This window comes from Gossypium hirsutum, chromosome D12, assembly GCF_007990345.1.
Source record: "Gossypium hirsutum isolate 1008001.06 chromosome D12, Gossypium_hirsutum_v2.1, whole genome shotgun sequence".
Classification (NCBI taxonomy): Eukaryota; Viridiplantae; Streptophyta; class Magnoliopsida; order Malvales; family Malvaceae; genus Gossypium; species Gossypium hirsutum.
In genome coordinates, this window is record NC_053448.1 from 39,012,205 (window position 1) to 39,038,564 (window position 26,360).

Sequence of the window (26,360 nt, forward strand, 5' to 3'; positions counted from 1 at the left end):
TCAATTAAATATTCATTTGATTTTTATATTAACTTTTTTTTTGAAATTTTCAGATTGGGCTTTTTATTAATAAAATAATAAACAACATCTGTTCAAACAAATTATACCTAAACTTAAGAAAACGACCCAAAAATATTAATCCAAAAAAATTGATACCTAAACCTAAGCAAACGACCCATTACAGATGGCCATAGTCAAACAAATATCTAGATATTATTATGGAAAACTCTAGAAACGACACTAAATGCACCGATCCGTTGCCCAATCAGAATTTACTGAAATCTATTTTTTCCTCTTTATGTCATTTCAATTTCCTTTTGACGATTTCAATTTTCAAAACTTTCCTTGTAGATTGCTTCATTTCCTTTTTTGTTTTGAAACTTTCTCTCTTCCATTCTTCATCTCCTGAAGCTTTCCTAATCTGGTTCGTACACCCCATCATACCTTGTTTGATCTTCAGCATACGCAGGGACCTCCATTTCCAGGTATATTTCCTCTCTTCTTCTTAGCGTTTCTTTTGCAAGAATATGTGCAAGATTGTTCGCAGATCTTGGTGTATGTTGAAATCTGATATTATTTAAGCCTTTTATTTTCTGTTGGATATCATAAATATATGCCCCTACTAGTGATCGATCTTGACCCTTTGTGTTGCATTTCTTTATTATTACGAGGGAATCTCTTTCAAAGATGATTGACTGCCATCCCTTTTTCGACTCCTATTTGGACTGCTTTTCAACAGGCTATTGATTCAGCAGCAAGAGCAGAGGATATGTCTTTGTGGATTTCTGAACAAGATAAAAGAACTTTTCCTTCCGCATCTCTGGCCAAAATACCTGAAGCTGACCGGTTCTGGCTCTCATTGTATGCACCGTCAAAGTTAATCTTGATGAAATCCCACTGTGGGTACCTCCATCTTTTGTTTTTTGTTATTATTACCGGGTCTCTTTTTTCAAAACCAGTTAGCTCAGTAATGTAATTTTTTATAAAATTTGCAATTTACTTTCCATTTCTGACTTTTTCTTCGTGTACTCTTCTGTTTCGATCTCATCATATGGCCCAAAGTACGCAGTAGAAAAGGCGACCTTGACAAGGGTTGAGCTGCTCAAACACCTAGATAAGCCACTGTACAAAGTCCGTGTTTTGATTCATCATAATATTCTGAAATGATAGTGTTATCCATACTTCTACTGTAACAGGGCATTCTCGAAATAAATGGTTCATTGTTTCAGCTATTTCTCCACATCGGGGACAATTTGTGTTGACTGCTAGCTTCCTGTGCTGCATATTTACCTTTGTAGGCAGATAATTCCATGAAAGCCTCCATATTGTAAGCTTTATTTTTGTTGGTAGATTCAGGCTCTAAAGTTTTTTGTAGAATTTTCTGTAGATGGTTTGTAAAGCATAAGCTCTAGGATTTTCATCCGAACTCTGTAATAGTTTATAGGCACTTCGGACCGTGAATTCACCCGACATTTCACCTCCCCAAATGAGAAAATCTTTATGAGGTGTTCGTGCCAGAGGGATTCGAAGGATTCTTACAGCGTCTTCTTCTGTGAAGGTACTATTTATCAGCTCCTTTTTCCGAAGTCTATTATTACTGTCGATCAACTCATTAACTTTGGACTCGTGCATAGAATTGATCACTGTTGATAATTTAAAATTAACTGAATCTGGAATCCAAGCATCATTAATAGATATACTAGTACCCGTACCCACCCTCCAACATTGTCCTTTTGTCAATAAGGCTTTAGCTGCCCAAATACTTTTCCACACGTAGGAACAAGAATTTCCTAAATGGAAATTTAAAAAATGGTCATTTGGGAAATATTTGGCTTTAAATACTTGCGTAACAAGAGCATCCTGATTATTAATAATCCTCCATCCTTGTTTAGCTAGTAATGATATATTAAATTGAGCCATATTCGAAAGCCCATACCTCCCTCCTCTTTAGGACTACACATTGTTTCCCATTGGCACCAATGAATTCCTTTCTTACCTTTACCTTTTTGCCACTAGAATCTAGCAAACATATTTTCAAACTCCCTACATAGCGATTTTGGTAGCAGAAAACATGTCATAGCATAAGTTGGTATTGCTTGAAATACTAATTTTATGAAAACCTCTTTTCCCCCATGAGATAGAAATCGTGTACTCCAATTTTCAATCCTCTGCTTAATCCTGTCCTTGAGGTTCTGAAAAGATTCATTCTTTTGCCTTCCTACCATATTTGGGAGTCCTAAATATTTCTCTATATTTGTCGAACGCCTTATTCCCATTTCGATCGAGATGTCCTCTTTATCTATTTCCACTGTATTAGAGCTAAAGAAGATCGTGGACTTATTATAATTCACACATTGACCGGAACAAGTCTCATACTCCTTCAAAATATCTTTTAAAATCCTTGTTCTGTTCTTTGTAGCTTCGCCAAACAAAATGCAATGATCTGCAAATAGTAAGTGTGAAATTGTCGAGCTCATTCTACTAGCCTTAACTCCTTTTATCAAACCCTCTCTTGTTGCAATCCTATGTAAGGAAGAAAGTCCTTTACTACAAATCAAAAAAAGAAAAGGACTAAGTGGGTCACCTTGTCGAAGTCCTCTAGTAGGTTTGAAAACACTGCATCTCATCCAATTGGTGGTTACTGCATAAGAGACTGTAGAAATACATCTCATAATTAGTGACATCCATTCCTCTGTAAAACCCATATGAATCATTACCTCCTTTTAGAATGCCCATTCAACTCTATCGTAAGCTTTACTCATGTCTAACTTTATTGCCACAAATCCTTTTTTTCCCGTTCTCTTTTGACGTAGTGTATGTAGAATTTCATAGGCTATCAACACATTGTCTGATATTAGCCTTCCTGGAACGAATGCACTTTGAGCATTATCTATACATCTTCCAATAAATTTCTGAAGACGATTGGCAATAATTTTGGCTAATATTTTATATATAACTGTACATAGACTAATGGGTCTGAAATTAACAAGATTTATGAGATTAGAGGTCTTCGGAATAAGTATAATCTCAGTTAGGTTTAAACCTTCGAAATCCTTTCCGTTATTCAAAACTTCCAAGCAAAAGTTTTCAATATCTTTACCCACAATATGCCAATATTTTTAAAAAAATAGTGCCGGAAATCCATCATAGCCTGGTGCTTTGGTGGGTTCTATTCCTTTTACTGCAATAAAGATCTCTTCTGCAGTATATTTTGCCAAAAGGGTTGTGTTGATGTTCGAAGAAATGCTATTATTAATGCATGTTAAAAGGTGGGATAGATTTCCTACTCCGTTAGTCGAAAATAGATTCTGAAAATACTTCGTTGCAGTCTCATTTATTTCTGATTCCTCAAAAATTTCATTTCTATCATCTGTATCCAACCTGTTTATTGTGTTGGTTCGTTTCCGCATTGATGCATGTTTATGGAAAAATGTCTTATCCTTATCCCCCAGCTTAAGCCAATTGGCCATTGCTCTTTGTTCGTATCAATTATCTGCACCATTATATTATCATCTCGTTCTTTCTCCATTAAATCTCCTAACTCCTTTGTGAGTTTTTCTGTCAACCCCTTTCGTATCTTCTTTATTGATTTTTCCCATTTTGACAGGTGGATCTGTAATTTTTCAATCTTTTCAAAAATAGATCCATTTGAGGACTCTCATGATTTCTTGATTTCCTCTTCAATCGATTCCTCTGTGGTCCACCATGCTTCAAATTTAACACTTGGGATTCCTTTGAATCTACTTTCATTAGTTGTGCTGATTAAAATGGGACAATGATCTGAAAGTAAAGACGTTAAATGATGTATCTTACCTCTTGGAAAAATTTCCATCCATTTTTCATTCGCAATACCCCTATCCAGTCTTTCTTTAATATTCGTTTCTGGTTGATTCCCTCTCTCCATGTATTCCATGCTCCCGAGTAGCCCACGTCTATAAGTTGGCAATCTTTCAAGACTTCACGGAATTCTGCCATCTTTTTCTCCTCCATCGGCTGGCCTCCCTTTTTCTCAAATGAGTACATTATTTCATTAAAATCTCCACTCACTAGCCAAGGGTGATCTTGTTCCTGACCCAAAACTCTTAGTAAATTCCATGAGGCATTTTTATTTTGAGTAAGGTGACCCATAAAAGCATGTGAATCTCCATTCATTATTAACACCTTCTTCTTTGATCAACACATCAATATGACTTGTTGAGAAAGTTTTAAGATTAACCTGAACCTCCTCTCTCCATGCTAGGCAAATCCCTCATCGCGTACCTACTGTTCCTACATCAAACCCATTTATAAAACCACACCTCCTCCTTATTTTCTCCATAATTTTTTCATTAACTTTAGTCTCCATGAAGAAGACTAGTTGGGGATTATTTTGCTTCAGTAAAAATCGAAGTCTTCGTACTGCCCGTGGACTCCCCAATCCACGGATGTTCCAGCATATAATTTTCATTGCGTCCGGTCGGCTTACCTTTTGGCAGCCGCCGATCTATTTTGATTGGGATTTTCTACCAACGAAATGGTTTCAACCTCCCTTATAAAACCCTGTCCACCATATCTTATCCTTTTAGTTGTATCTTCCCGAGTCTCTTTTAAACAGTAATCATCATATACAATCTCTGCCAGTTTCCTTTTTTGCGATTTACTTTCTGCTTCATAATATTTCGTCATTCCCATTGATTCAATTCTTTTCCAACTTGCTTTCCTGATTGGTTTCAGTATATCTTCATCTATTTTGCTTTTCTCTATTTTTTCCTCATTGCTTTCAACCTCATTTTGTATCTTTATCCCTGTTCCTGTTGTGTCAACCAAGAATCTTCTTTTACTCATTGTATCTTATTACTTCTTTTTTCACTATATGTCTGCGCTTCTTGATTCTCCTCAATATTTCCTATATACGAACATTGTGGTTGTAGTTTTTTTGATAGAGCATTAAACTTTAAACTCTCCCTTCCAACCAAATTTAATTCTGCTTTTAATGCCAAAGAGAAAGGTGGATCTTCTCTAATTTTGTTTTTTTCTGCAGGAATTATTTCTATGTATTCATGGAGACCATGCCCCAATCTACCACACCCAAAACAGAATGTCGGTAGCTTTTCATACTTGAATGGATCCAAAATTTATTCCCATTACCTATTGAAACAAATATACCCCTACGAAGGGGTTTCTGCACATTTAATTTAATTCTAAGGCGACAGAACTCACCATTGATTTCAGATCTGAGAACGCCTCCAAAAGTGACTCCTTTAGCATGCAAAAGATTTTTTTTATCAAATTCTGGTAGGCATGGCCCAATTTTGATCCAAAAAGAGGATGAAACAAGCCAGATTTGATCTCTCTCCATTGGTTTAGTCAATCGATCAAAGATAATTAAGTTTTTCCTAAACAACCAGGGTTGACCTTCCATAATAGTTTCTAAGTCTTACTCCAATTCAAACTATCAAAAAAAGATTTTGCCCTACCAATTGAATCTCAAACTTTTTCTTTGTTTTCCAGATACTTTTCATTTGCGCCTTGAAGCTATCCTAATTGTAGGATTTCTTTGTCTAGACAGTAAAGATCAAAGTAGGTTTTCCGTTTGGTTCCACCATCGAGCTTTTAACCGATAATTGAATAAGTTCCTTTGCTAATAGGGAGATCTCGTCTCCCCCAAACCCGTCGTTGCCACCACTTTCCGTCATCCCAAGCCACAACAACTACTGTTTTCGCTAGGATATCAGGGATAACACTCTTGGCTACTAGGGTTTATTTTTATATTAACTTTTAATAAATATATTCACTATATAATTCTTTTTACTGTTTCATAATCTAGATTCCAATACATTAATATATAATTTTAAATCTTGAAGCTGATAATTTTTTTCAATTTGATTTTTCAATTTTTTTATTCATATCAGCCTCAAAATTTGGAAATTTTTTGGAATTTGGTAACTTATATTAACTTGGTCTTTAAATTTTTTATTCATATTAATCTTGGAATTTAATTACTTTTTCTTTTCAATTTAATTACTAAAAATAATAAAAGAAAACATGGCCACAAAAATTAAGAATTAAGCTGAAATAAATTATCAAATTTTAAGGTTAAATATCACTTTATATAATATTTAAAAAATTTGCAGCAAAATTTGAAGAAATTATGTAAAATTATGCAGTTTTGGAAGAAATATTGAGAAAGAGAAAATGTTGGTCATCTTCTTTGACCAACACCACCGAACAACCAAATTGAAATTTCAACAACCTTTTCTATGATGCCATTATAATGTTGGTCGAATTAAATTATAATTATTTACTTTATAATGAGGCGGCTAAGCTTTAAATAATTTTGGTATTACTAACCAATCTAGATGCTGCTTTGACCCTTAGATTGGGGGGTTTTGATTTGGTAGAAACAGATTGCTTTAGTAAAGGGGAAGTTAGAATATTGTTTAGGGACCAAATTTGAATAATAAATTTTTAGAGAGAGTGAAAGAATAATTTTATTATTTCATAAATTTGTAAAGGTTTAAAAGGGTAAATATATTAAAAGGCAAGGCTTTACTTCGGACGTAAACTCATCTGTGCTTAATTATATATATCATCTTTAAATTCTTATTATTTTTCGATTTAAGGATTTAATGTATAAATAATAATAGGAATTAGGTTTTAAATTACTTTTAAACTTACAATTATTTTAATTGAGTTTTTAGTATATTTATCTATTGTTTTTTAATACGTAAGAATTAAAATTGCTTATGTAAATATATTCGTATTTAAAATTTAATTTATGTGTTTAATTTGATAAATTAAATTAATGAAAAAGTTAACCACTAGCGTTAAAGTGAGATGATAAGGGTCTCTCCTACCTTAACTAGTGGTCGAGGGTTGGATCCTTGTCCTGGGTACGGAGCAGCTTTAAAACTCGTTGCCAACATTTATCCCTTTAAAACTCGTTGCTCCAGTAGAATAAAAAATTTAATGAAAAAATTCCATCGATGTAATATTAATATTTCAAATATTAAATTAAAATGTTTTTAAATTTAATAATTTGGTGTGATTAATTAAATAAAATGAATATAATTTACATTTCGAAAGAATTAATTAGGCTTGAAAGATAGCTTAGTGATAAAAATGGGTTAATATAACTTTCATCCCCTAAACTTGGCAATTAGGTTCATTTTAGTATTTGTACTTATTTTTTTTTGGTTCACTTAGATATCCAAACTTTACAATTAAATCCATTTTGGTAAGTACAAAAGTTTGATGAGGCAGCACAATCTCAAATGGCCACATCATCAATGATGGAATCCAAGTTCAGATCAAAATGGACTTAGCTGTCAAGTTTAGGCACTAAAGTGAACCTAATTGCTAATTTTAGGGACTAAAAGTTATGTTAACCCAAAAAAAGTTGGTGCCTATGTACTTTGCCTCCTCTTCCTCGAATATATCAATTGAACTCATTTCGATCTCCCTTTCACCAACCTCTCTCAGCTGAGTCGACTCGATCAAAAAACAACAATGGCCTCTACTTCAACTCTCACTCTGTCTCAAGCTCTCCTAGCTCGAACCATCTTTTCCGATGGGTCCATCCAATCCTCCGACTACTGTGTTTCACTTCCCACCACCACTTTCTCCGGTCTCAAGCTCACTACCGCACGCTCCCGTCGAGTCCTTCCCACGCGCTTAAACCGGAGTCTCCGAGTCCGTTCCGCTGCCGTGGAGACAATCGGCACTCCCGCCGAGACTTCCTTATTGGAAAAATCAGTCAACACGATCAGATTCTTAGCTATTGATGCTGTCGAAAAGGCTAATTCCGGTCACCCTGGGTTACCCATGGGTTGTGCTCCGATGGGTCACATTTTATACGATGAAATCATGAGGTATAATCCTAAGAACCCTTATTGGTTCAACCGTGATCGTTTCGTCTTGTCTGCTGGTCATGGTTGTATGTTGCAATATGCTCTGCTTCACCTTGCTGGTTATGATAGTGTTCAGGTAAAGCTTTTAAACCTTTTATCCATGTCCGATTTGGTGAAAAATTGGATTTGGGTTTATTTCTTTTCAGTCCTTTTTAATGTTTTGCATGAACTGTGGTGCAATGTGTAACTAGTACATAAACTTAACTTTAACTTGAATTGAATTGTGGTTCGTATATATACATAAATACATTCATTTATTTTCATATTGGATTAATATAATTGTTTATGTATATAATATATAAACATAAAATGCTGCTAATTCGATAGTGTTGTTAGTGATTTGTGAAAATAAGATCAAATCACAATTTCATGTGTAAAATTGCCCCAAATCATAGTTCTTATATGACATTACACATTATAGTTTTGATATTTATCTCTAAAAGAATTGAAAAAAGGTTGATTATTGGATAAAGAACTAAACTTTACAGTTATTGGATTATGTTATAGGAAGATGATTTGAAGAATTTTCGTCAATGGCAAAGCAGAACACCAGGACATCCTGAGAATTTTGAAACTCCTGGAGTTGAAGTTACAACTGGTATGTGAGAGGTCAAATTATGTTTTGGTCCCTCTGCTATTAAGAAACTTGTGATTTAGTCCTTGGAATTTGGTTTTCTGCCTTTATAATATCATTTTGTTGGAAGTGGTGATTGTGTTTTTAAGAAAAATTCATATCAGTATTTTGTATAATTAATGATATTATAAACATAGAGGGACAAAATAGTACATGATTAAAATATAGGGACTAAATCACAAATTGATGCATGGAAAAGAGATGAAAACCATAATTTAATACTATGTCATCATACTGACATGGCATATATATATTGTTGGAAGTTTTGATTGTGTTTTTAAGAAAAATTCATATGGTTAAAAGTTATTTAACTATTTAGATTAATTAATGATATTATAAACATAGAGGGACAAAATTATGCCAGATTAAAATATAGGGACTAGAGACTAAATACTAAATTTGAGCATAATTGAGGGATCAAAACCATAATTTGATATTATGTTATACTTCTGCAAAAGTTATTATATATATAGAATTTTGTCAAGAAACATGTCATTGTCATAGACTCGTACTATAAATAAAGCAAACATATGTACTTATATGTGGTATATTTTATTTTACATACAGGTCCTCTTGGTCAAGGTATTGCAAACGCTGTCGGGTTGGCTCTAGCCGAGAAGCACCTAGGTGCTAGGTTCAACAAGCCTGACAATGAGATTGTTGACCACTACACGTATGATTACTTCTCAAGTTTTTACGGTTCCTTGTGTTACGATATCTTGTATGGACAATAAATTGATCTTTGTTTTTGTAGGTATGCTATTTTAGGTGATGGTTGTCAAATGGAGGGTGTTGCGAACGAAGCTTGTTCGCTTGCCGGACACTGGGGACTTGGAAAGCTTATAGCTTTCTACGATGATAATCACATTTCGATCGATGGTGACACTGAAATTGCCTTTACCGAGAATGTCGAGGAACGTTTTAAGGGGCTTGGGTGGCATGTTATTTGGGTCAAGAATGGGAATACTGGTTATGATGAGATTCGTGCTGCTATTAAGGAAGCAAAGGCTGTCAAAGACAAGCCCACTTTGATCAAGGTCAGATATTATCTAGATGCTTGTTGAGTTTATAGTTGGAATTAGGGTCGTAAAAACTGTCTTCCTCTTGTTCTTTGCAGGTGACAACCACCATTGGTTATGGATCTCCAAACAAGGCAAACTCGTACAGTGTTCACGGTAGTGCATTGGGTGCCAAGGAAGTGGATGCTACTAGGAAAAACCTGGCGTGGCCACACGAGCCATTCCATGTACCCGAAGATGTTAAAGGGTAAGGAGATTTGTAGAGGTTTCAATATATGTATTTGATTATATTTTCTTGTTTGGAGTTCGAAACTTTCTTCCCGTATTTGCAGGCATTGGAGTCACCATGTCCAACAGGGAGCTGCCCTTGAAGCCGAATGGAATGCTAAGTTTGCTGAATACGAGAAGAAATACAAAAATGAAGCTGCAGAGCTCAAATTAATCATCACCGGTGAACCACCGGCCGGATGGGAGAAGGCACTTCCAGTGAGTACCCCTCTTATTGTCCCGAGTCCTGAGTCCTGACTAAATTTAGTCAAACACTTGAATTCTTAGACAAATCTTGCTTCGTATGTAAAATGAGCCTTTTTCTGTTTGCAAATTTCCAGACATATACTCCAGAGAGCCCCGCTGATGCTACCAGAAACCTCTCTCAACAAAATCTCAATGCTCTCGTTAAAGTACTCCCTGGTTTTCTTGGTGGAAGTGCAGACCTTGCTTCTTCCAACATGACCTTGCTCAAAATGTATGGTAATTTCCAGAAAGACACCCCCGAGGAACGTAATCTTAGGTTTGGTGTTAGAGAACACGGAATGGGAGCCATCTGCAATGGCATTGCACATCACAGCCCCGGACTTTTTCCATACTGTGCTACTTTCTTCGTTTTCACCGACTACATGAGAGCTGCTATTAGAATGTCTGCATTGAGTCAAGCTGGAGTTATTTACGTTATGACCCATGATTCCATCGGTCTCGGGGAAGACGGACCAACCCACCAACCAATTGAGCACTTAGCTAGCCTCCGTGCAATGCCTAATGTTTTCATGCTTCGTCCAGCTGATGGAAACGAAACTGCCGGTGCATACAAAGTTGCTATCCTCAACAGAAACACACCCTCCATTATCGCACTCTCTCGACAAAAACTACCCCAACTACCCGGAACTTCCATCGAGGGGGTTGAAAAAGGTGGCTACATTATATCAGACAATTCTTCAGGAAACAACCCCGACATAATTCTGATTGGAACTGGTTCTGAGCTGGAAATTGCCGCTAAAGCCGCCGATGAACTAAGGAAGGGCGGAAAAGCTGTTCGGGTCGTCTCCCTTGTTTCTTGGGAACTCTTCGATAATCAATCAGACGCCTACAAAGAAAGTGTTTTACCATCTGGTGTATCTGCTAGGGTAAGTATTGAGGCAGGATCAACTTTCGGGTGGGAAAAGATTGTGGGATCGAAAGGGAAGGCAATCGGAATCGATCGGTTCGGGGCAAGTGCACCGGCAGGTAGATTATACAAAGAATTCGGTTTAACACCAGAGGCTGTTGTTGCAGCAGCAAAGGAACTTTGCTAGGCATTATTAGGTGCCTTTGGTGACTGTTTTTGTTTTTAATAATAAAAGGAATCATCCAATTTTCTTATGTTGCTTTGTGATTCTATGTGTATGAATTTGTAATTCCTCTTTGAACTATTTTCCCATAGTTTTTGCATCACTTGTTGCTGCTTTAAATGCTTCTATGTGGGAAGGAGTTGTTAATTTTGCTTTTAAAAAAAGGGTTAATATTACTTTTAGCCCCTGAGTTTCACAATTGGTTCCACTTTAATATTTAGGAACTTGCCAACTAAGTTTTGACGTTGTAGCACTCTAGTTTTTATATTTGTCATGTTAAAATGGACTTAAGTATCAAGTTCAAGTATCAAAATTGATAAAAAATAATAGATACTAAAGTTGACTTAATTATCAAGTTCGTGACTAACAATATTTTTTCCAAAGTTCAAATTTACATTATATCAAGTAATTACATTGATTATGTGACTGTAAAAGTATTAAGGAGGTCTTTGTATTAAAATTTAGATTGCATTTTGCTCCATCTACATAAAAAAAAATGGGCAAATTAGTCTTTGTACGTTAGATCAAAGAGCAAATTGGTCTTTCTATTAAAAAATTCATCCAATTTTATTGTTATAAATTAGTCTTTGTACATCAAAATAGGGTACATGTGATATGTCAAATGCAACCGTCTGATTATTTTATCAGTCATATCAATTTTTAATCGAAAAATAATTTTTTAAACAAAATATCAATTTATATAAAGGCCAACTTACCTAATTTTTTGAGTTAAAGGAAATAAAATAAAAAGTATATCCTAATATAAAGTCACGATACTTTTACCACTACCAGCATAATGAAGCAAACTTTGGTTATTTGCACGCTTTAAAAATTAAACAATTCCTATATCTACCTACCCACCCACCCAAATCTCAATCTATAAAAATGTCGAAAAATTAAAATTAAAATAAATCATAAAAAAACTGGGATCTAAAATGAATCCAAATTAAAATTGGGGTTATATCAATAGTACCTGTAGTGTGGACCCATTAAGACAACAATTAAAATTGAGGGGGTTTGGTGAAGCTAATTCCCACACCAACCCCATTTTCTCTTAGCCTTCAGATTTTGGTTGTTGGTGAAAAAACCCTTCTTCCACTCAATTCAATCCAACAACCACCATCACCAAAAAAGCTTCCTTTTTTAATCCCAAAAACTCCATCAAATCTCAATTTAAAGAAATAAAGTTACAAACTTTGTTTCTAAGAGAAAAGTGAGTGTTTGAGACAGAGATGGCAACGCAGTTTGGCAAAATCTACAATGGAACACAAAAAACATGTGTTCTTCCCAATGTTTCAAAAACCCAGAATCCCAAACATGTTCCTTTTGTTTCATTCAAATCAAATCTCAATGGAAAGACAAGTTCTTGGGGTTTGGTTGTGAAGAACAATGGGAAATTTGGTTCAATAAAGGTTCGGTCTTTGAAGGTTTCTGCTTCAACAGCAACAGCTGAGAAACCATCTAGAGCTTCAGAGATTGTGCTTCAACCAATTAATGAAATTTCGGGTACTGTTAAGTTACCTGGGTCTAAATCATTGTCTAATCGGATCCTGCTCTTAGCTGCTTTATCTGAGGTATGTTGATTTTCATTGGCTAAATTTTGGTATTAGTCCTTCTACTTTGCGAAAGTTATGGATTTAGCCCTTTAATTTCATTCGAATTTGTCAATTTTAGTTTATATAATTTAAATCCTTTTGGTTATATTCAATTACTAGCGCATATTCTCTAAGGGAGGGGGCAAAATGAAAATTTCCCATATAGCTCCTTTTTAAGTTAGTATAATGGTAAAATTTTACTTTGGTCCTCAAATTTTTTTATTCATTTCTGGTCCCCTAAAACAATTTTCTAGCATTGGATCATTATAACTCCTTATGCTTTTGAATTTTGAAGTTTCCACATTGGTTAATACTTGGATTTTTAGCCAGTAATATGTAAAATAACAAATTGATATAGCATTACACGAATGATAATATGTTCGTCGCTTTAGATTTTGAAAATAACTTAATAAATTTAGCAGTTATCGAAATTTAAAATTTAAAAAGAGTAAGGCTAAAAATGACCAAATTAAAGTACATGGATTAAATTCACAACTTTCGTAAAAGAGAGGGATTAAATTCAAAACTTGGTAATGCTATATCCTTATATGTTTTTAATGTTTTGTTTGATATGTAGGGAACTACTGTGGTTGAAAATTTGTTGAACAGTGATGATGTTCATCACATGCTTGTTGCTTTGGGTAAACTTGGTCTGTATGTGAAACATGACAGTGAAAAGAAACAAGCCATTGTTGAAGGTTGTGGTGGTCAGTTTCCAGTCGGAAAAGGTGAAGGTCAAGAAATCGAGCTTTTCCTTGGGAATGCTGGAACCGCAATGCGACCACTTACTGCCGCTATTACAGCCGCCGGTGGCAATTCGAGGTCTGTCCCTATAAGAAAATCATGTTTTATAGTCAATGATTCCTTATGAATGACAGTAGCTTTTGATAGGGTAAAAGTATAAGGAAGGCCCTGTACTAAAAGTTAGATTGCATATTTTTCGGCAAATTAGTCCCTATATATTAGATCAAAGAGCAAATTGGTTCTTTTTGTTAAAATTTTTATCCGTTTTTACTGTTAAAACCGGCGTGGCAGGGACTAATATTCTAGAAGGCAAAATGGATGAAATTATTTAACAGAAGGACTGTTTTGCTCTTTGATCTAGCGTACAGGGATTAATTTTCTCATCTTTTGAGTAGAGGAGGCAAAATGCAATCCTACTCCTAGTACAGGACCTCCATGGTACTCTTACCATTTTCATAGTCATGGAACTATATATGCTTATATGTTGATGCTCTTTGTTTTGTGTATCGGTTGAGTTAATGGATATATGTTACATGTCTCTCTTTAGCTACGTACTTGATGGCGTACCCCGAATGAGAGAGAGGCCGATCGGGGACTTAGTTACCGGTCTTAAGCAGCTCGGTGCTGATGTTGATTGTACTCTTGGCACGAATTGTCCCCCTGTTCGTATAGAAGGAAAGGGTGGTCTTCCCGGTGGAAAGGTACGGTTTAAATCATTTTTGTTATGTTCAAGTGCTTCTAGTGTTGTTGCCGATATTCACGATATTTTTTTGTTTTGGGTCATTTTGCAGGTGAAACTCTCTGGGTCTATTAGTAGTCAATACTTGACAGCTTTACTCATGGCGGCTCCGTTGGCTCTTGGGGATGTGGAAATTGAGATAATTGATAAACTTATTTCCATCCCATATGTTGAAATGACAATAAAGTTGATGGAAAGGTTTGGGGTCACTGTGGAGCACACGGATAGCTGGGATCGATTCTTTATCCGAGGAGGTCAAAAGTATATGTAAGTTTCTAAATGTGCACTCACTTGCATGGCTGGAATGGTCTCGGACGAGTAGTAAAATTTATAAATCTTTCAGGTCTCCCGGAAATGCTTACGTTGAAGGTGATGCTTCGAGTGCCAGTTACTTCCTTGCGGGTGCAGCAGTCACGGGTGGGACTGTCACGGTAGAAGGATGCGGAACAAGTAGTTTACAGGTACTTAGTGAAGTATTGTTCCCATTGTTATGGCCGTCTTTAAGGCCTACCTCGAATTCCATCACTATATAACTTGTGCTTGTTCTTTTGTTTCGATTTAAGGGTGATGTAAAATTTGCCGAGGTTCTTGAGATGATGGGTGCTAAAGTCACCTGGACCAAGAATAGTGTAACTGTCACCGGACCCCCAAGAAATCCCTCAGGGAGGAAACACTTGCGTGCTATTGATGTCAACATGAACAAAATGCCAGACGTTGCTATGACTCTCGCTGTTGTTGCCCTTTACGCCGATGGTCCAACTGCCATAAGAGATGGTATAATCTTGCTTTTCAAATCGAACCCGAAAATGTCTTCGGATTAAATTTAATATTTACCTTTCTTAAATAACATCGTCTTTGGTTCTCTTCAGTGGCAAGTTGGAGAGTGAAGGAGACCGAAAGGATGATTGCTATATGCACAGAACTCCGGAAGGTAGTTTTGATCTAGTTTTATGCTTAAAACAATCCCACTACGTGATACTAATCCGGGTTTCTTCCCTTAACTATATCGGTGCAGCTTGGAGCAACAGTCGAAGAAGGGCCGGATTTTTGCGTGATCACACCACCAGAGAAATTAAACGTGACAGCAATCGATACTTACGATGATCACCGAATGGCCATGGCATTCTCTCTAGCCGCATGTGCTGAGGTTCCAGTTACCATCAAGGATCCTGGTTGTACCCGGAAAACCTTCCCTGATTACTTTGAAGTTCTCGCTAGAGTTACGAAGCATTGAATGACTTACTTTAGAGAAAGCAAGAAAAGCACGAGAGAGAGAGGTTTGTACCACCGTCCTTAAAAATCATAGGACGAAAGGCAATCAAACCTCGTCTTCGATGTTCCATCTCGTAATCTAATAATTCCGCAATCGGCAGCTCGGGTTTATTACCGTTTCTTCCTAGATAATTTATTTTTCTACTTGTAATGAGTGAGTAGTTGGTCTTTGGTCGCTGTCATGAAGACTGTTATGTTAAACAATATTTGCTCAATTAAGGTTTGATTCTTTTTTGCTACTAGTAGTACTATAGTTATTTCATCAGCCATGCAAGTAAAAATGAATAAAATTTTTAATAGAAGGAATCGATTTACTCTTTGACCTAATGTACATAGATTAATTTAGTATCTTTTAGTAAAAAGAGTAAAATGCAACCTGACTCTTGGTTCAAGCGTACTTTTACAAAATGGAGTTAACTGGTTTTGGTTTAGTTTACTAATATATTTTTCATCAAAGTAATATATGCAGTTGTTAATTTTACCAAAAATGACACAGGTTTATTTCTAATTTGATTTACCTGATTAATTAGAGCAGTATATTTTCACTGATTAATTTAAGTTAAATCAGTTTCTGAGGCATGAACTTAATAACTTTTTTCACAGAGTGACAAACACTAATCACTTCTTATCAACAACAACAAAAGAACATATCCACAACCCAACCACCATCACATAAAAATGCTTTTTTCTTATAATCCGACAACTCTTTCCAATTTCCTGTCATTTTTGATTCAAAAACAGTTGGTGTCTTTGACACAGAAATCGCACAGGGTAGCAAAATCTACAATTCAACCCAGAAAACATGTGTTCTTCCCGAACGTGTTCCTTCAGTAACAGCTTCAGAAATATTGATACAACCAATTAATGAGCCCCGGGTCAAAGTCTCTCTCCCATAGGATTCTGCTTTTAGCTGCTTTATCCGAGATATGTCGACTTTCATTTAAGTTATTAGGCTATTAGTAATGTTGACACCATTTTTTTTTTGCTAAAACGGGGTCGACTTGGATTTTGAAAATAAAAACGAAAACGGGAGTCGCCACCAATCTTTTTTTGATGAGGTGTGATCGGGTCACCTCGTAAAATGGTTGTTTTTAATAAACGATTTAGATTTTATTAAAACAACGATTTTGGTCCACGAAATTCAGAAAAACAGGTTCGGAAGTTGATTACGCACGAGGAAGGGTTAGCACCCTCGATACGCCCAAAATTGGTACCTAGTTGATTGCTTAATATCTTGGTGTCGAAAACTAAAAACTCGAAAAGAATTTAAAAATACGATCCCTCTTTATATTGTTTTATTTTAAAAATTACTTCGAATAAATCAAAATGAAAAATGCCTTCTTATCTCGAATTAACAAGATGTCACATCTAGTAGGTTAGGACACGGCACCTCGTATTTTGAGAGTAAGCTTGCCTTTTATTTTTTTATTTAAACCTCATTTATTTCAATTTTCAAAGGATATTCGGTCATTTAGGTTTAATGCGAAAAAGATCGAAACTCAGTAAGTTAGGGCACGACTTCTCGAATTTTCAAATACGGAATATTGCCTTTATTATTGAAATTTTAAAAGGATATTTGGCTACTTGGTCGAACGAGAAATCAAAACCCAGCGCGTTAGGGCACGTTTCCTCGAACTTCCAAACGCAAAATATTGCCTTACTCAGAAAAATTTCTTTTTTATGTATGGTGTTAATATGCATAACAAAACGATAATGAATACGACAAGTTAAGCATAAATAATACAAACAATCAACAAAAATGAAATAAATAAATATAAGAGACGAATCAATCACATAACAACAAGTAAATAAACGAATAGAATTAAAATATCCTTTTGAAATGATAATAAACACGTAAATAAGTAAATAAATAATAACAATAAAGAAGATGAATAGAATTAAAAGATGTGAAAAGACATGTATATTTATGTGGACAATTTTTATAAAATAAAAAAAATGTGTATATATGTATATCATAAAATATGTCAATATTACATAAAAATATATGTATGTATGTACATATTTTAAAACGATAAAACATAAAAAATGTATATTTAAGAATTATAAAATATACGTATACGTTATAAGAACGTATATATGCATATATATTTTTTAAAATTATAAAGTATAAAAGACGTATGTATATACATATATATATAAATGCATATAGATTATAGAATATAAACATGTATAAGTATGTGTATTGATTAAAAATGTATGTGTATTATAAAATGTATGCATGTATATGTACATGACAAAATCTGAAGTTAAAAAATATATATATATATAAATAAATAAGTAAGAAAATAACATTAAATAAAATATTAAATAAAACTGATTTTTAAATATGTATATTTATAAAAAAATAAAAAAAACTTGAAGTTTAAAAGGCCGAGGATCGAATTGAAATCAGACAAATAATTTAGGGCCAAATTCGCAAATAAAATGTCCAGGGGGCTGAAATGAAGCATGGGCAAAGTTCGAAGGACTGATAGGCCAATATGCCAAGTCCTGAAGCGCAGCATTTATGCGCGGACTACATTGGAACATGCAGCAAATTTGCGGGGCCAAATTTAAAAAAATAAAGAAACAAGCAGAAGGATTAAATTAAAACAAAATAATAATGTGGAGGGATCAAGGGCGCAAATTATCCATCCAAGCGCAACACGCGGATCCCAACTATGTAGCGGGTCTGGTCGCGGGTCAGAGCCAATGAAACGACGTCGTTTCGACGTCAATGCACTTTGTGCAAAACGGCGCCGTTTAATAATATTATAAAGGCCAATTTCTTTTTCCAACCCCATTTTAGCCATTCTGTTTTTAAAAAAAAGGAAAAAAAATCTTTCATTCTCTCAACTCTTCCACTTCTCCGGTCCAAGGCTCCGGCGAGCATTCGTGGTGGCTCCGCCATAGCGCCACCGCGCCGGAAGGCGGAAATCGTTCGGAATCCTTTTTGTTTTTTCAAAAAAAATCGTTCCTTTTACACACAAACCCGACTTGGGTATTTTTTGAACTAAAATGAGAGGAAAAGGAAAGAAAATGGCCTTTCGGCCTCGCCGTTTCTCCTCTTAACAAACCCCGAACGAAACCTTAGTGGCTCCGGCGACTCGTCGAACGGAGGAGGCCTCCAACAGCGGCGCACCGCGAGGAGCAGGTATTTCAAAGCCCTTTTCTTATTTCTAGTTTCTTATTCAAAATAGATTTGTAAAAAGACAAAATAAAAAGAAAGAAAAACAAATAGGAAACAATAAATGATTTTAATTAACCTTTCCGAATTTCTGATCTGTTTTTTTGATTTCTTTGTGTGCGTTCGTAAAAAAAGTTACAACGAGAACACTTTGGCTTTTATAGCCATATTACAACCGTTTGATTTCTATTTTCTTTGTTGTTTTGTTGTTTGGCTATTTTATTCTGTTGTGTGAGGCTCATTTTGCAGGTGGTGTCAGAGGGCGTCAGACGCATGGGTGGCCAGTGATAGGCGAGCAGTGGCGGCAGTGGGCATGCGTAGAGGCTGGCGGCTGAAAAGAGTTAGGGAGGCTAGGGTTTTTTTGTTTTGGCTGAAAAATTTTAAAGTTTGTGGGCCAGGGTTATGTTTAGTTTGGGCTTGTAAAAGTTTTGGGCTTGTTGGGTTTTTATTTATGTTAGCCTGGCCCGGGCGAAAATTGGGTCTTACAAGTAAGTTTATGTTTTGTTCATTCAATTTTAAAAGTTATAAAATGATCACTGAACAAATCGAAAGTTTTTATTTAACTCATTCGTTGTTAAAATCGTTATTGTATGATATTGTCTATTCATAATGCCTGTATTAATTGTAGACTCTCATTCTCCGGTTTAATTTTTTTTCATGAAATATCTTTGAATGTCCAAACAACTTTCTTCTCCTATTTCTAGCACTAACCGTCAGATCAACTTGGATCTAATGTATGTTATTTTACTCATTGATCGGTATTGATCCACTATCACTTAAACTCGCTAATTGGACTTTTTAGAAAAAGGGGAATTTAATAACTCAATATCTTAAATAAATTTTTTTGAATAATTCAATTATCATTTTATAACTTTCTGAAGTTGAGTAATCAAAACATAAATTTATTAGTAGTTTAGTGACATTTTTTTCCAATAAAATTTGATAATGCTATGATTTTTAATGTTTTGTTTGATATGTAGGGAACTACTGTGGTAGACAATTTGTTGAACGGTGATGATGTTCATTACATGCTTGTCGCTTTGAAAAAACTTGGGGTGAATGTGGAGCATGACAATGACGAGAAACGAGCCGTCGTCAAAGGTTGCAGAGGTCGGTTTCCGGTAGAGGATATGGAAGGTCAAGAAATCTGGTTTTTTCTTGGGAATGCTGGAACCGCAATACGGCTTCTTACCGCTGTTATTGCTTCCGCCGGTGGTAGTTCGAGGTTTGTCCTATAATTTTAATAATGTGGAACTATATGCTTTATATGCTGATGTTCTTTCAAATGCATATACGTTACATGTTTATTTAGCTACATTCTTGATGGCATACCCCGAATGAGAGAAAGGTCGATCGGGGACTTAGTTACTGGTCTTAAACAGCTTGGTGTTGATATTGATTGTACTCTCGGCACGAATTGTCCCCCTGTCTATATAAACGGAAAGGGTGGTCTTCCCGGGGGAAAGGTACGTATGGTTTAAATCGTTTTCGTTATATGGTGTTGTTACCATTTATGATGTTCCATTCTGGGTCCTTTCGTAGATGAAACTCTCCGGATCTATTAGTAGTCTATACTTGAGTGCGTCACTCATGGCAGCTCATTTAGCTCATCGGGATGTGGAAATCGAGATCATCGATAGATTGATTTCGAGTCCATATGTTGAAATGACCATAAAAGTGATGGAAAGGTTTGGAGTCACCGTGGAGCACACAAATAACTTGGACCGATTCTTTATCCGAGGAGGTCAAAAGTATAAGTAAGTTACGTAGCTGCAAAATCCCGTACTCAGTTTCAATAAATGTTGCGAAATCAATAAATCTTTCAGGTCTCCTGGACATGCTTATGTCGAAGGTGATGCTTCTAGTGCAAGTTACTTCCTTGCTGGTGCAGCAGTCAGGGGTGGGACTGTCACGGTAGAAGGATGCGGAACAAGTAGTTTACAGGTACTTAGTAAAGTATTGTTCCCGTTGTTATGGCCGTCTTTAAGGCATATCTCGAATTCCATCACTATATAACTTCATCTTTTTTCCTTTCGATTTAAGGGCAGGGGTGGAGCCAGACCTAGGGGGGTCATGCCCCCAAAGTTTATTTTTTTTTTCAATTTAGTCTTTTATAAATATAGTATGGTTCTCCCAAAAATATAAATAGGCCTTCTAAAGTTTAAGATTTTTGTAATTTTTTCCTTTGTATATATGTTATAGCCCTCCTAAAAATATAAGTAGGCTCTACCAATATTTTTATAGTATTAAAAATAATATTAAAAATTTATTCTTGATAAAAACAAAGGTAGAATTTTATTAAAGAAACTAAATTACTCAATGATGACTGTTGAAGGATATTTTTGTTGAAGGATATTTTTGTTAAATAATAATTTAATATTTTACTTAAAATAATAATAGTTTATAAGTGATATAATAATATATATAAAAAGAAAAGAAAAGATGAGATTTTTATCATTTTTCTCCTTCATATTGGTGCCTAGCAAGAAAAGAAAAACAATTTCTTCATCATTTTTCCTCCAAATTTTGAATCTTTGAAGCTTGTTTTATATATATGTACCAATAGTTTTTATTTTATTTTATTAAGTGTATTAAAAGTTGTCATTAAAGGATATTGATAGAAGCTTATAAAATTAAGTGAAACGTATATGTTTTTGGATGGAAAATAATTAAGAGACGGTTTCTAACTTGCTAGAAATGTAAAAATGAAACAAAAATAGCTAGATAATGTTATAGTAAGCTTCGGCCAAAGTAAAGGGGAGGAAGAAAACATTTGTTGTTTTGTTTAAAATTATGTCAAATGATAGCTTGTGAAGCAGTGAGCATTCTGGTGAAAACAAAATAAAAAATGGTTAGCCGAGCCGAAAGTTATGTGAATTTCGGATTAGGAAACTTAAGTTGTCAACTTGATAAACCATGTATATACAAGCTTGTCATTAGTAGTTGATTTACTTAGTATTTAAAATATTATGTTTCGAATTGAAAACTATGGTTTCAATTACAAAGTTAGTAAATTCTTGATTTTAAGTTGAATTTGAATATTATGATTTCGAATGGTTGAACAAGCGTATGTTTGATTAAAAGTAAAAAAATTTATATTATGCTATTTATGATTTGAATATGAAATGATAGAACGTCGTGCACAATTTTAAGTAATGATATGTTATTTCTTCTTAATTGTTGGAATACTGCTTCTTTTGAATTGATTTTTTATATGTTTAAATCGATTGTCATGTTGGAATACTGCTTCTTTTAAATCGATTATTTATATGTTTAAATCGATTATTATGTTGGAATACTGCTTCTTTTGAATCGATTATTTTTACATAGCACGTCTAATTTTAACTTGTACTCCCCTAGATTAACATCCTCGCTCCGTCACTGTATTAAGGGTGATGTAAAATTTGCTGAGATGATGGGTGCCAAAGTCACCTGGACCGAGACTAGCGTAACTGTCACCGGACCCCCCAAGAAATTCATCGAGGAGGAAACACTTGCGTGCTATTGATGTAAACATTAACAAAATGCCAGATGTTGCTATTACTCTCGCCGTTGTTGCCCTTTACGCCGATGGTCCTACTGCCATAAGAGATGATATAATCTTGAACATGTTATAGTATAGGGTAAACTACACTAATAATCACCCAACTATTAGTGAATTTCTTTTTTGTCATCTAACTATTCAATTTTGTTTTTTAATCATAAGCAGGCTAATGATGGTAACTTTTAAAATTGGCATAATAACAATTTTAACCCTCAATATTTATAAATTATGTCAAATTAGTCTTGATTCTAAAAAAATTAACCCTCAACATTTACACATTGTGTAATTTTTTTTTCTTTTTGCAGTTTTGATTTTTTTGTGACATTGAGGATTAATTTTAAAAGAATGAAAAAAATAAAAATTATTATCTTAAATTTTTTAGTATTTCTATTTTTTTTATATTTTCAATCAAATTTAATTGATAATTTTTTTTTTTAGCTTTTTAGATGAAAATGTCGCAAAGAAAGCAAAACTGCAAACAAAGATCAAATTATACAATGTATAAATGTTGAGGGTTAAATTTTTTAGAATCAAGACTAAATTAACACAATGTATAAATGCTGAAGGTTAAAATTACTATTATGCTACTTTTAAAAGTTGTCACCGTTAGTGCGCTAATGAATAAAAAAACAAAATTAAATAATTGAGTAACCATTTTATAATTTTTCATATTTGAGTCGCCAAAATGTAAATTTACTACCACTATATATGAATAGCATAAATTGGATACCTTTTGTAATAACATCTTCTTTGGGTTCCTTCAGTGGCAAGTTGGAGGGTGAAAGAGACCGAAATGATGATTGCTATATGCACGGAACTGCGGAAGGTAGTTCCGATCTAGTTTTATGCTTAAAACAATCCCAGCAAGTGATACTAATTTGGGGTTCTTCCCTTAATTACATCGGTTTCATATTGCAGCTCGGAGCAATGGTTGAAGAAGGGCCGGATTATTGCGTGATTACTCCACCAGAGAAATTAAACGTGACAGTAATCGATACTGGTTATGGCATTCTCTCTAGCCGCATGCGCGGAGGTTCTAGTTACCAGCAAAGATCCTGGTTGCACTCGGAAAACCTTCCCCGAATACTTCAAAATTCTCAAGAGGGTTACGAAGCATTGAATGACTCTTTTACTAGTACTAGAGGAAAAAAAACATGAGACATAGGTTCGTCCCGCCGCGATTGAACCATGCCTTTGATGTTTGTTATATAATTATAATAAAAATAACCCAACTCAGGGTCCAACCTGATTAATTCCCCTATATAATAAAATTCTAAAGAACTTCTTTGGGGGACGACACTGAGACATTCCATTTTTATTATCTCTATTTCTTCACTAGAACTCTCTCCCCTCCATCGGTTGATACTTTGTATCAACAATTAGTGTGGTGGACGTGGATCGAACACGTCAAATAATTTCAAAACCCATACCCTTCGACGCCACTGACGGCCATGGATCAACAGCTTTCTTACCATTGAACCCGTTATTGTTGGAACAATGGCAGCAGCAAAACAAACAAATGAAAACACCAAGAGCATAAGCTCTCGAACAGCAAGCAGAAACAGAACAGAAAACTCAAAAGCAAAAAATGTAACTGAATGGAATGCTATTACTTTTCATTTCATTTGAAAATATAAGAGTTACAAAATTAGAATGTCAGTTACCTAAACTTGTAACTGCTCCCACCTATTTTGGCAAGTTGCCAACTAAAGTAATACAAAAGAAAGCTGAACAATTTTTAGCCATTACATCCATCAATTCAAATCTTAACAACTCTAAAAGTCTAATTATATTTAGCTTGGATGGCATTACAAAATGAACAAAAAGTAAACAAAATAATTAAGCTACTTCTGGTCCTGCTTGAATGCTGGTCTGCTGCAGCTGCTGGTCTGCATCATAGCCTTCTGTTGCATTGCAGTCCATGCTCAACACTCCTCCTTGGACTGTAGGCAACAAACACCAACCAAGTCTCTAAGAAATTCAAACCTCATAGTACCAAGAGGCTTTGTTAAAATGTCAGCCAATTGATCTTGTGAACTACAATATGTAAGATTCACATCCTTTGATTGTACTGCCTCTCGAACAAAATAAAATTTGAGCTTAAAGTGCTTTGTTTTGCCATGAAAAATAGCATTCTTGGAGATAGCTATTGCTGATTGATTATCAACCATAATCTCAGTAGGCTCAAATTGTTCCTCATTCAAATCACACAACAATTTTCTAAGCCAAATAGCTTGGCTTACTGCTCCAGCTGCTGCTATGTACTCTGCCTCAGCAGTTGATTGAGCAATTGTTTGTTGCTTTCTAGATCTCCAACAGAAAGCTCCTGAACCAAGAGAAAAGATGTAGCCTGAAGTACTCCTCATATCATCAATCGAACCTCCCCAGTCACTGTCTGAGTAGCCAGATAACTTCAGCTGACCTCCTGTCTTGAACATCACTCTAAACTTCAAGGATCCTTTCACATACCTGAGGATTCTCTTTGTAGCCTTTAAATGTGATGTGTTGCAGCTATGCATAAAACGAGATAGCAAACTGACCGAATGCATAAGGTCAGGTCTAGTTGCTGTCAAGTATAGCAAACATCCAATTAGACTTCTATACTCTCTTTCATCCACCTTTTCTTCATCTCCATAGCTGCTCAACTTCTGTCCCATGACTAGAGGTGTACTCACTGGCTTGAAATTTTCCATATGAAACTTAGTGAGAATTTTCAAGGCAAATGCATGCTGGCTGATAAAAATGCCTTGATCAGACTGGTCTACTTCCATACCAAGGAAGTAAGTCATGATTCCCAAGTCTGTCATGTCAAACATGTCTTGCATATTCTTCTTGAACTCCTGAATCAAATCGACCCTGCTTCCAGTCACTAATAGATCATCCACATATATTGAGACAATCAGCAAAGTCTCATCTTTAGACTTCTTTATAAACAAAGTTGGCTCACTCAAACTTTTCTCGAAATTGAGCCTAAACAGGTAAGCATCTATCCTGTCATACCAGGCTCGAGGAGCCTGTTTTAGTCCATAGAGTGCCTTCTTCAGCTTGTAAACCTTGTCCTCCTTTCCTCGGACTTTAAATCCATCAGGCTGTTCAACATAAATTTCCTCTTTAAGGAAGCCATTCAGGAAAGCTGACTTGACATCAAGCTGATGGACCTTCCACTGTTTCTGTGCAGCGAAAGCAAATAGAAGCTTTATGGTATCCAGCCTTGCCACTGGAGCAAATGTCTCCTCAAAATCAATGCCAAACTGTTGATTGTACCCTTTCACCACAAGCCTTGCCTTGTGCTTGTTCAGAGAGCCATCTGCATTGAATTTGGTCCTGAAAACCCACTTGACACTTATGACCTTCTTCTGATCAGGTCTGTCTACCAGATCTCAAGTGTCATTCTTATGGATCATGTCGATTTTAGCCTCCATAGCCTTCTTCCAGCTCTTACTTCTTGCAGCTTCTTCATAGCTTGAAGGCTCAACAATGGCCACATTGCATCTTTGGTAGATATCAGCAATAGACCTGGTCCCTCTCACAGGAGCATCATCTACATTGGCATTACTGACTTCATTTTCTGCCAATTCCGGATTGCTGTCAATCTGCTCTTCTTCAAACTGACTTGTGTTAGAGCCATCTAGACTCCAAAACCTTCCTTCATCGAATTTGACATCCCTGCTTACCAAAATCTTCTTGGTTGAAGGATCAAATACTCTGTAGCCCTTTTTGCAGCTACTGTAGCCAACAAATATACCAGGAACTGACCTCTTCTCGAGCTTGGTTCTTCTTTCTGCAGGGACAAGTACAAAACACTTGCAACCAAACACTTTTAAATGGGAAACAGTTGGTTTAAGATCATACCATGCTTCAAAATGAGTTTTATCATTCACAGCATGTGTTGGCAGCCTATTGAGCAGGTACACTGAGGTGTTGACACCTTCAGCCCAAAAAATGCTTGGAAGCTTGCTTTGAAACAACATACACCTGGTCATGTTCATCACTGTTCTGTTCTTCCTCTCACACACTCTATTTTGCTGAGGAGTGTACACTGTGGTTAACTGATGATGAATCCCAGCCTGCTCACATAGCTTCTGAAATCTTTCAGACAAGTATTCAGAACCATTGTCTGTCCTCAAGGCCTT

The 26,360-nt window shown here is 35.4% G+C and overlaps 2 protein-coding genes and 1 pseudogene across 5 annotated transcripts; all 3 read left to right on the forward strand.

Moving 5' to 3' along the window:
- The first annotated feature begins 235 nt into the window (after nt 1-235).
- On the forward strand, nt 236-11,345 carry LOC107945612 (transketolase, chloroplastic). 4 transcript variants are annotated; one of them, XM_041106656.1, is made up of 12 exons: nt 236-485; nt 740-899; nt 1,063-1,131; nt 1,197-1,327; nt 1,438-1,558; nt 7,462-7,965; nt 8,397-8,487; nt 9,091-9,196; nt 9,278-9,560; nt 9,641-9,789; nt 9,875-10,028; nt 10,151-11,345. In XM_041106656.1, exons 6-12 carry the CDS (start codon nt 7,489-7,491, stop codon nt 11,108-11,110), a joined length of 2,220 nt encoding a protein of 739 aa, XP_040962590.1. In that variant the 5' UTR covers nt 236-485; nt 740-899; nt 1,063-1,131; nt 1,197-1,327; nt 1,438-1,558; nt 7,462-7,488; the 3' UTR covers nt 11,111-11,345. The 4 variants fall into 4 exon arrangements, with proteins under 4 accessions (XP_040962590.1, XP_040962588.1, XP_040962589.1 ...); XM_041106654.1 differs by having other exon boundaries at nt 1,063-1,124; nt 1,197-1,558; XM_041106655.1 differs by having other exon boundaries at nt 242-485; nt 688-899; nt 1,197-1,558.
- Nucleotides 11,346-12,131: 786 nt separating this feature from the next.
- On the forward strand, nt 12,132-15,735 carry LOC121224104 (3-phosphoshikimate 1-carboxyvinyltransferase 2). Its single transcript, XM_041106657.1, has 8 exons — nt 12,132-12,720; nt 13,319-13,563; nt 14,033-14,186; nt 14,277-14,491; nt 14,568-14,685; nt 14,788-14,998; nt 15,094-15,155; nt 15,240-15,735. The coding sequence occupies exons 1-8, from the start codon at nt 12,379-12,381 to the stop codon at nt 15,456-15,458; spliced, it is 1,566 nt and encodes a 521-aa protein (XP_040962591.1). The 5' UTR covers nt 12,132-12,378; the 3' UTR covers nt 15,459-15,735.
- A 3,938-nt stretch (nt 15,736-19,673) lies between these two features.
- On the forward strand, nt 19,674-23,347 carry LOC107947489 (3-phosphoshikimate 1-carboxyvinyltransferase 2-like; annotated as a pseudogene).
- Nucleotides 23,348-26,360: the final 3,013 nt, after the last annotated feature.

Excerpts from the sequence above, each read along its gene's own strand:
- LOC121224104 (XM_041106657.1), top strand. The coding sequence starts at position 12,379 with ATGGCAACGCAGTTTGGCAAAATCTACAATGGAACACAAAAAACATGT. Across the intron at positions 13,564-14,032 it reads GCCGCCGGTGGCAATTCGAG|CTACGTACTTGATGGCGTAC; the intron begins GTCTGTCCCTAT and ends GTCTCTCTTTAG. Across the intron at positions 14,999-15,093 it reads TCCAACTGCCATAAGAGATG|TGGCAAGTTGGAGAGTGAAG; the intron begins GTATAATCTTGC and ends GGTTCTCTTCAG.
- LOC107945612 (XM_041106656.1), top strand. The coding sequence starts at position 7,489 with ATGGCCTCTACTTCAACTCTCACTCTGTCTCAAGCTCTCCTAGCTCGA. Across the intron at positions 8,488-9,090 it reads TGGAGTTGAAGTTACAACTG|GTCCTCTTGGTCAAGGTATT; the intron begins GTATGTGAGAGG and ends TTTTACATACAG. Across the intron at positions 10,029-10,150 it reads GATGGGAGAAGGCACTTCCA|ACATATACTCCAGAGAGCCC; the intron begins GTGAGTACCCCT and ends GCAAATTTCCAG.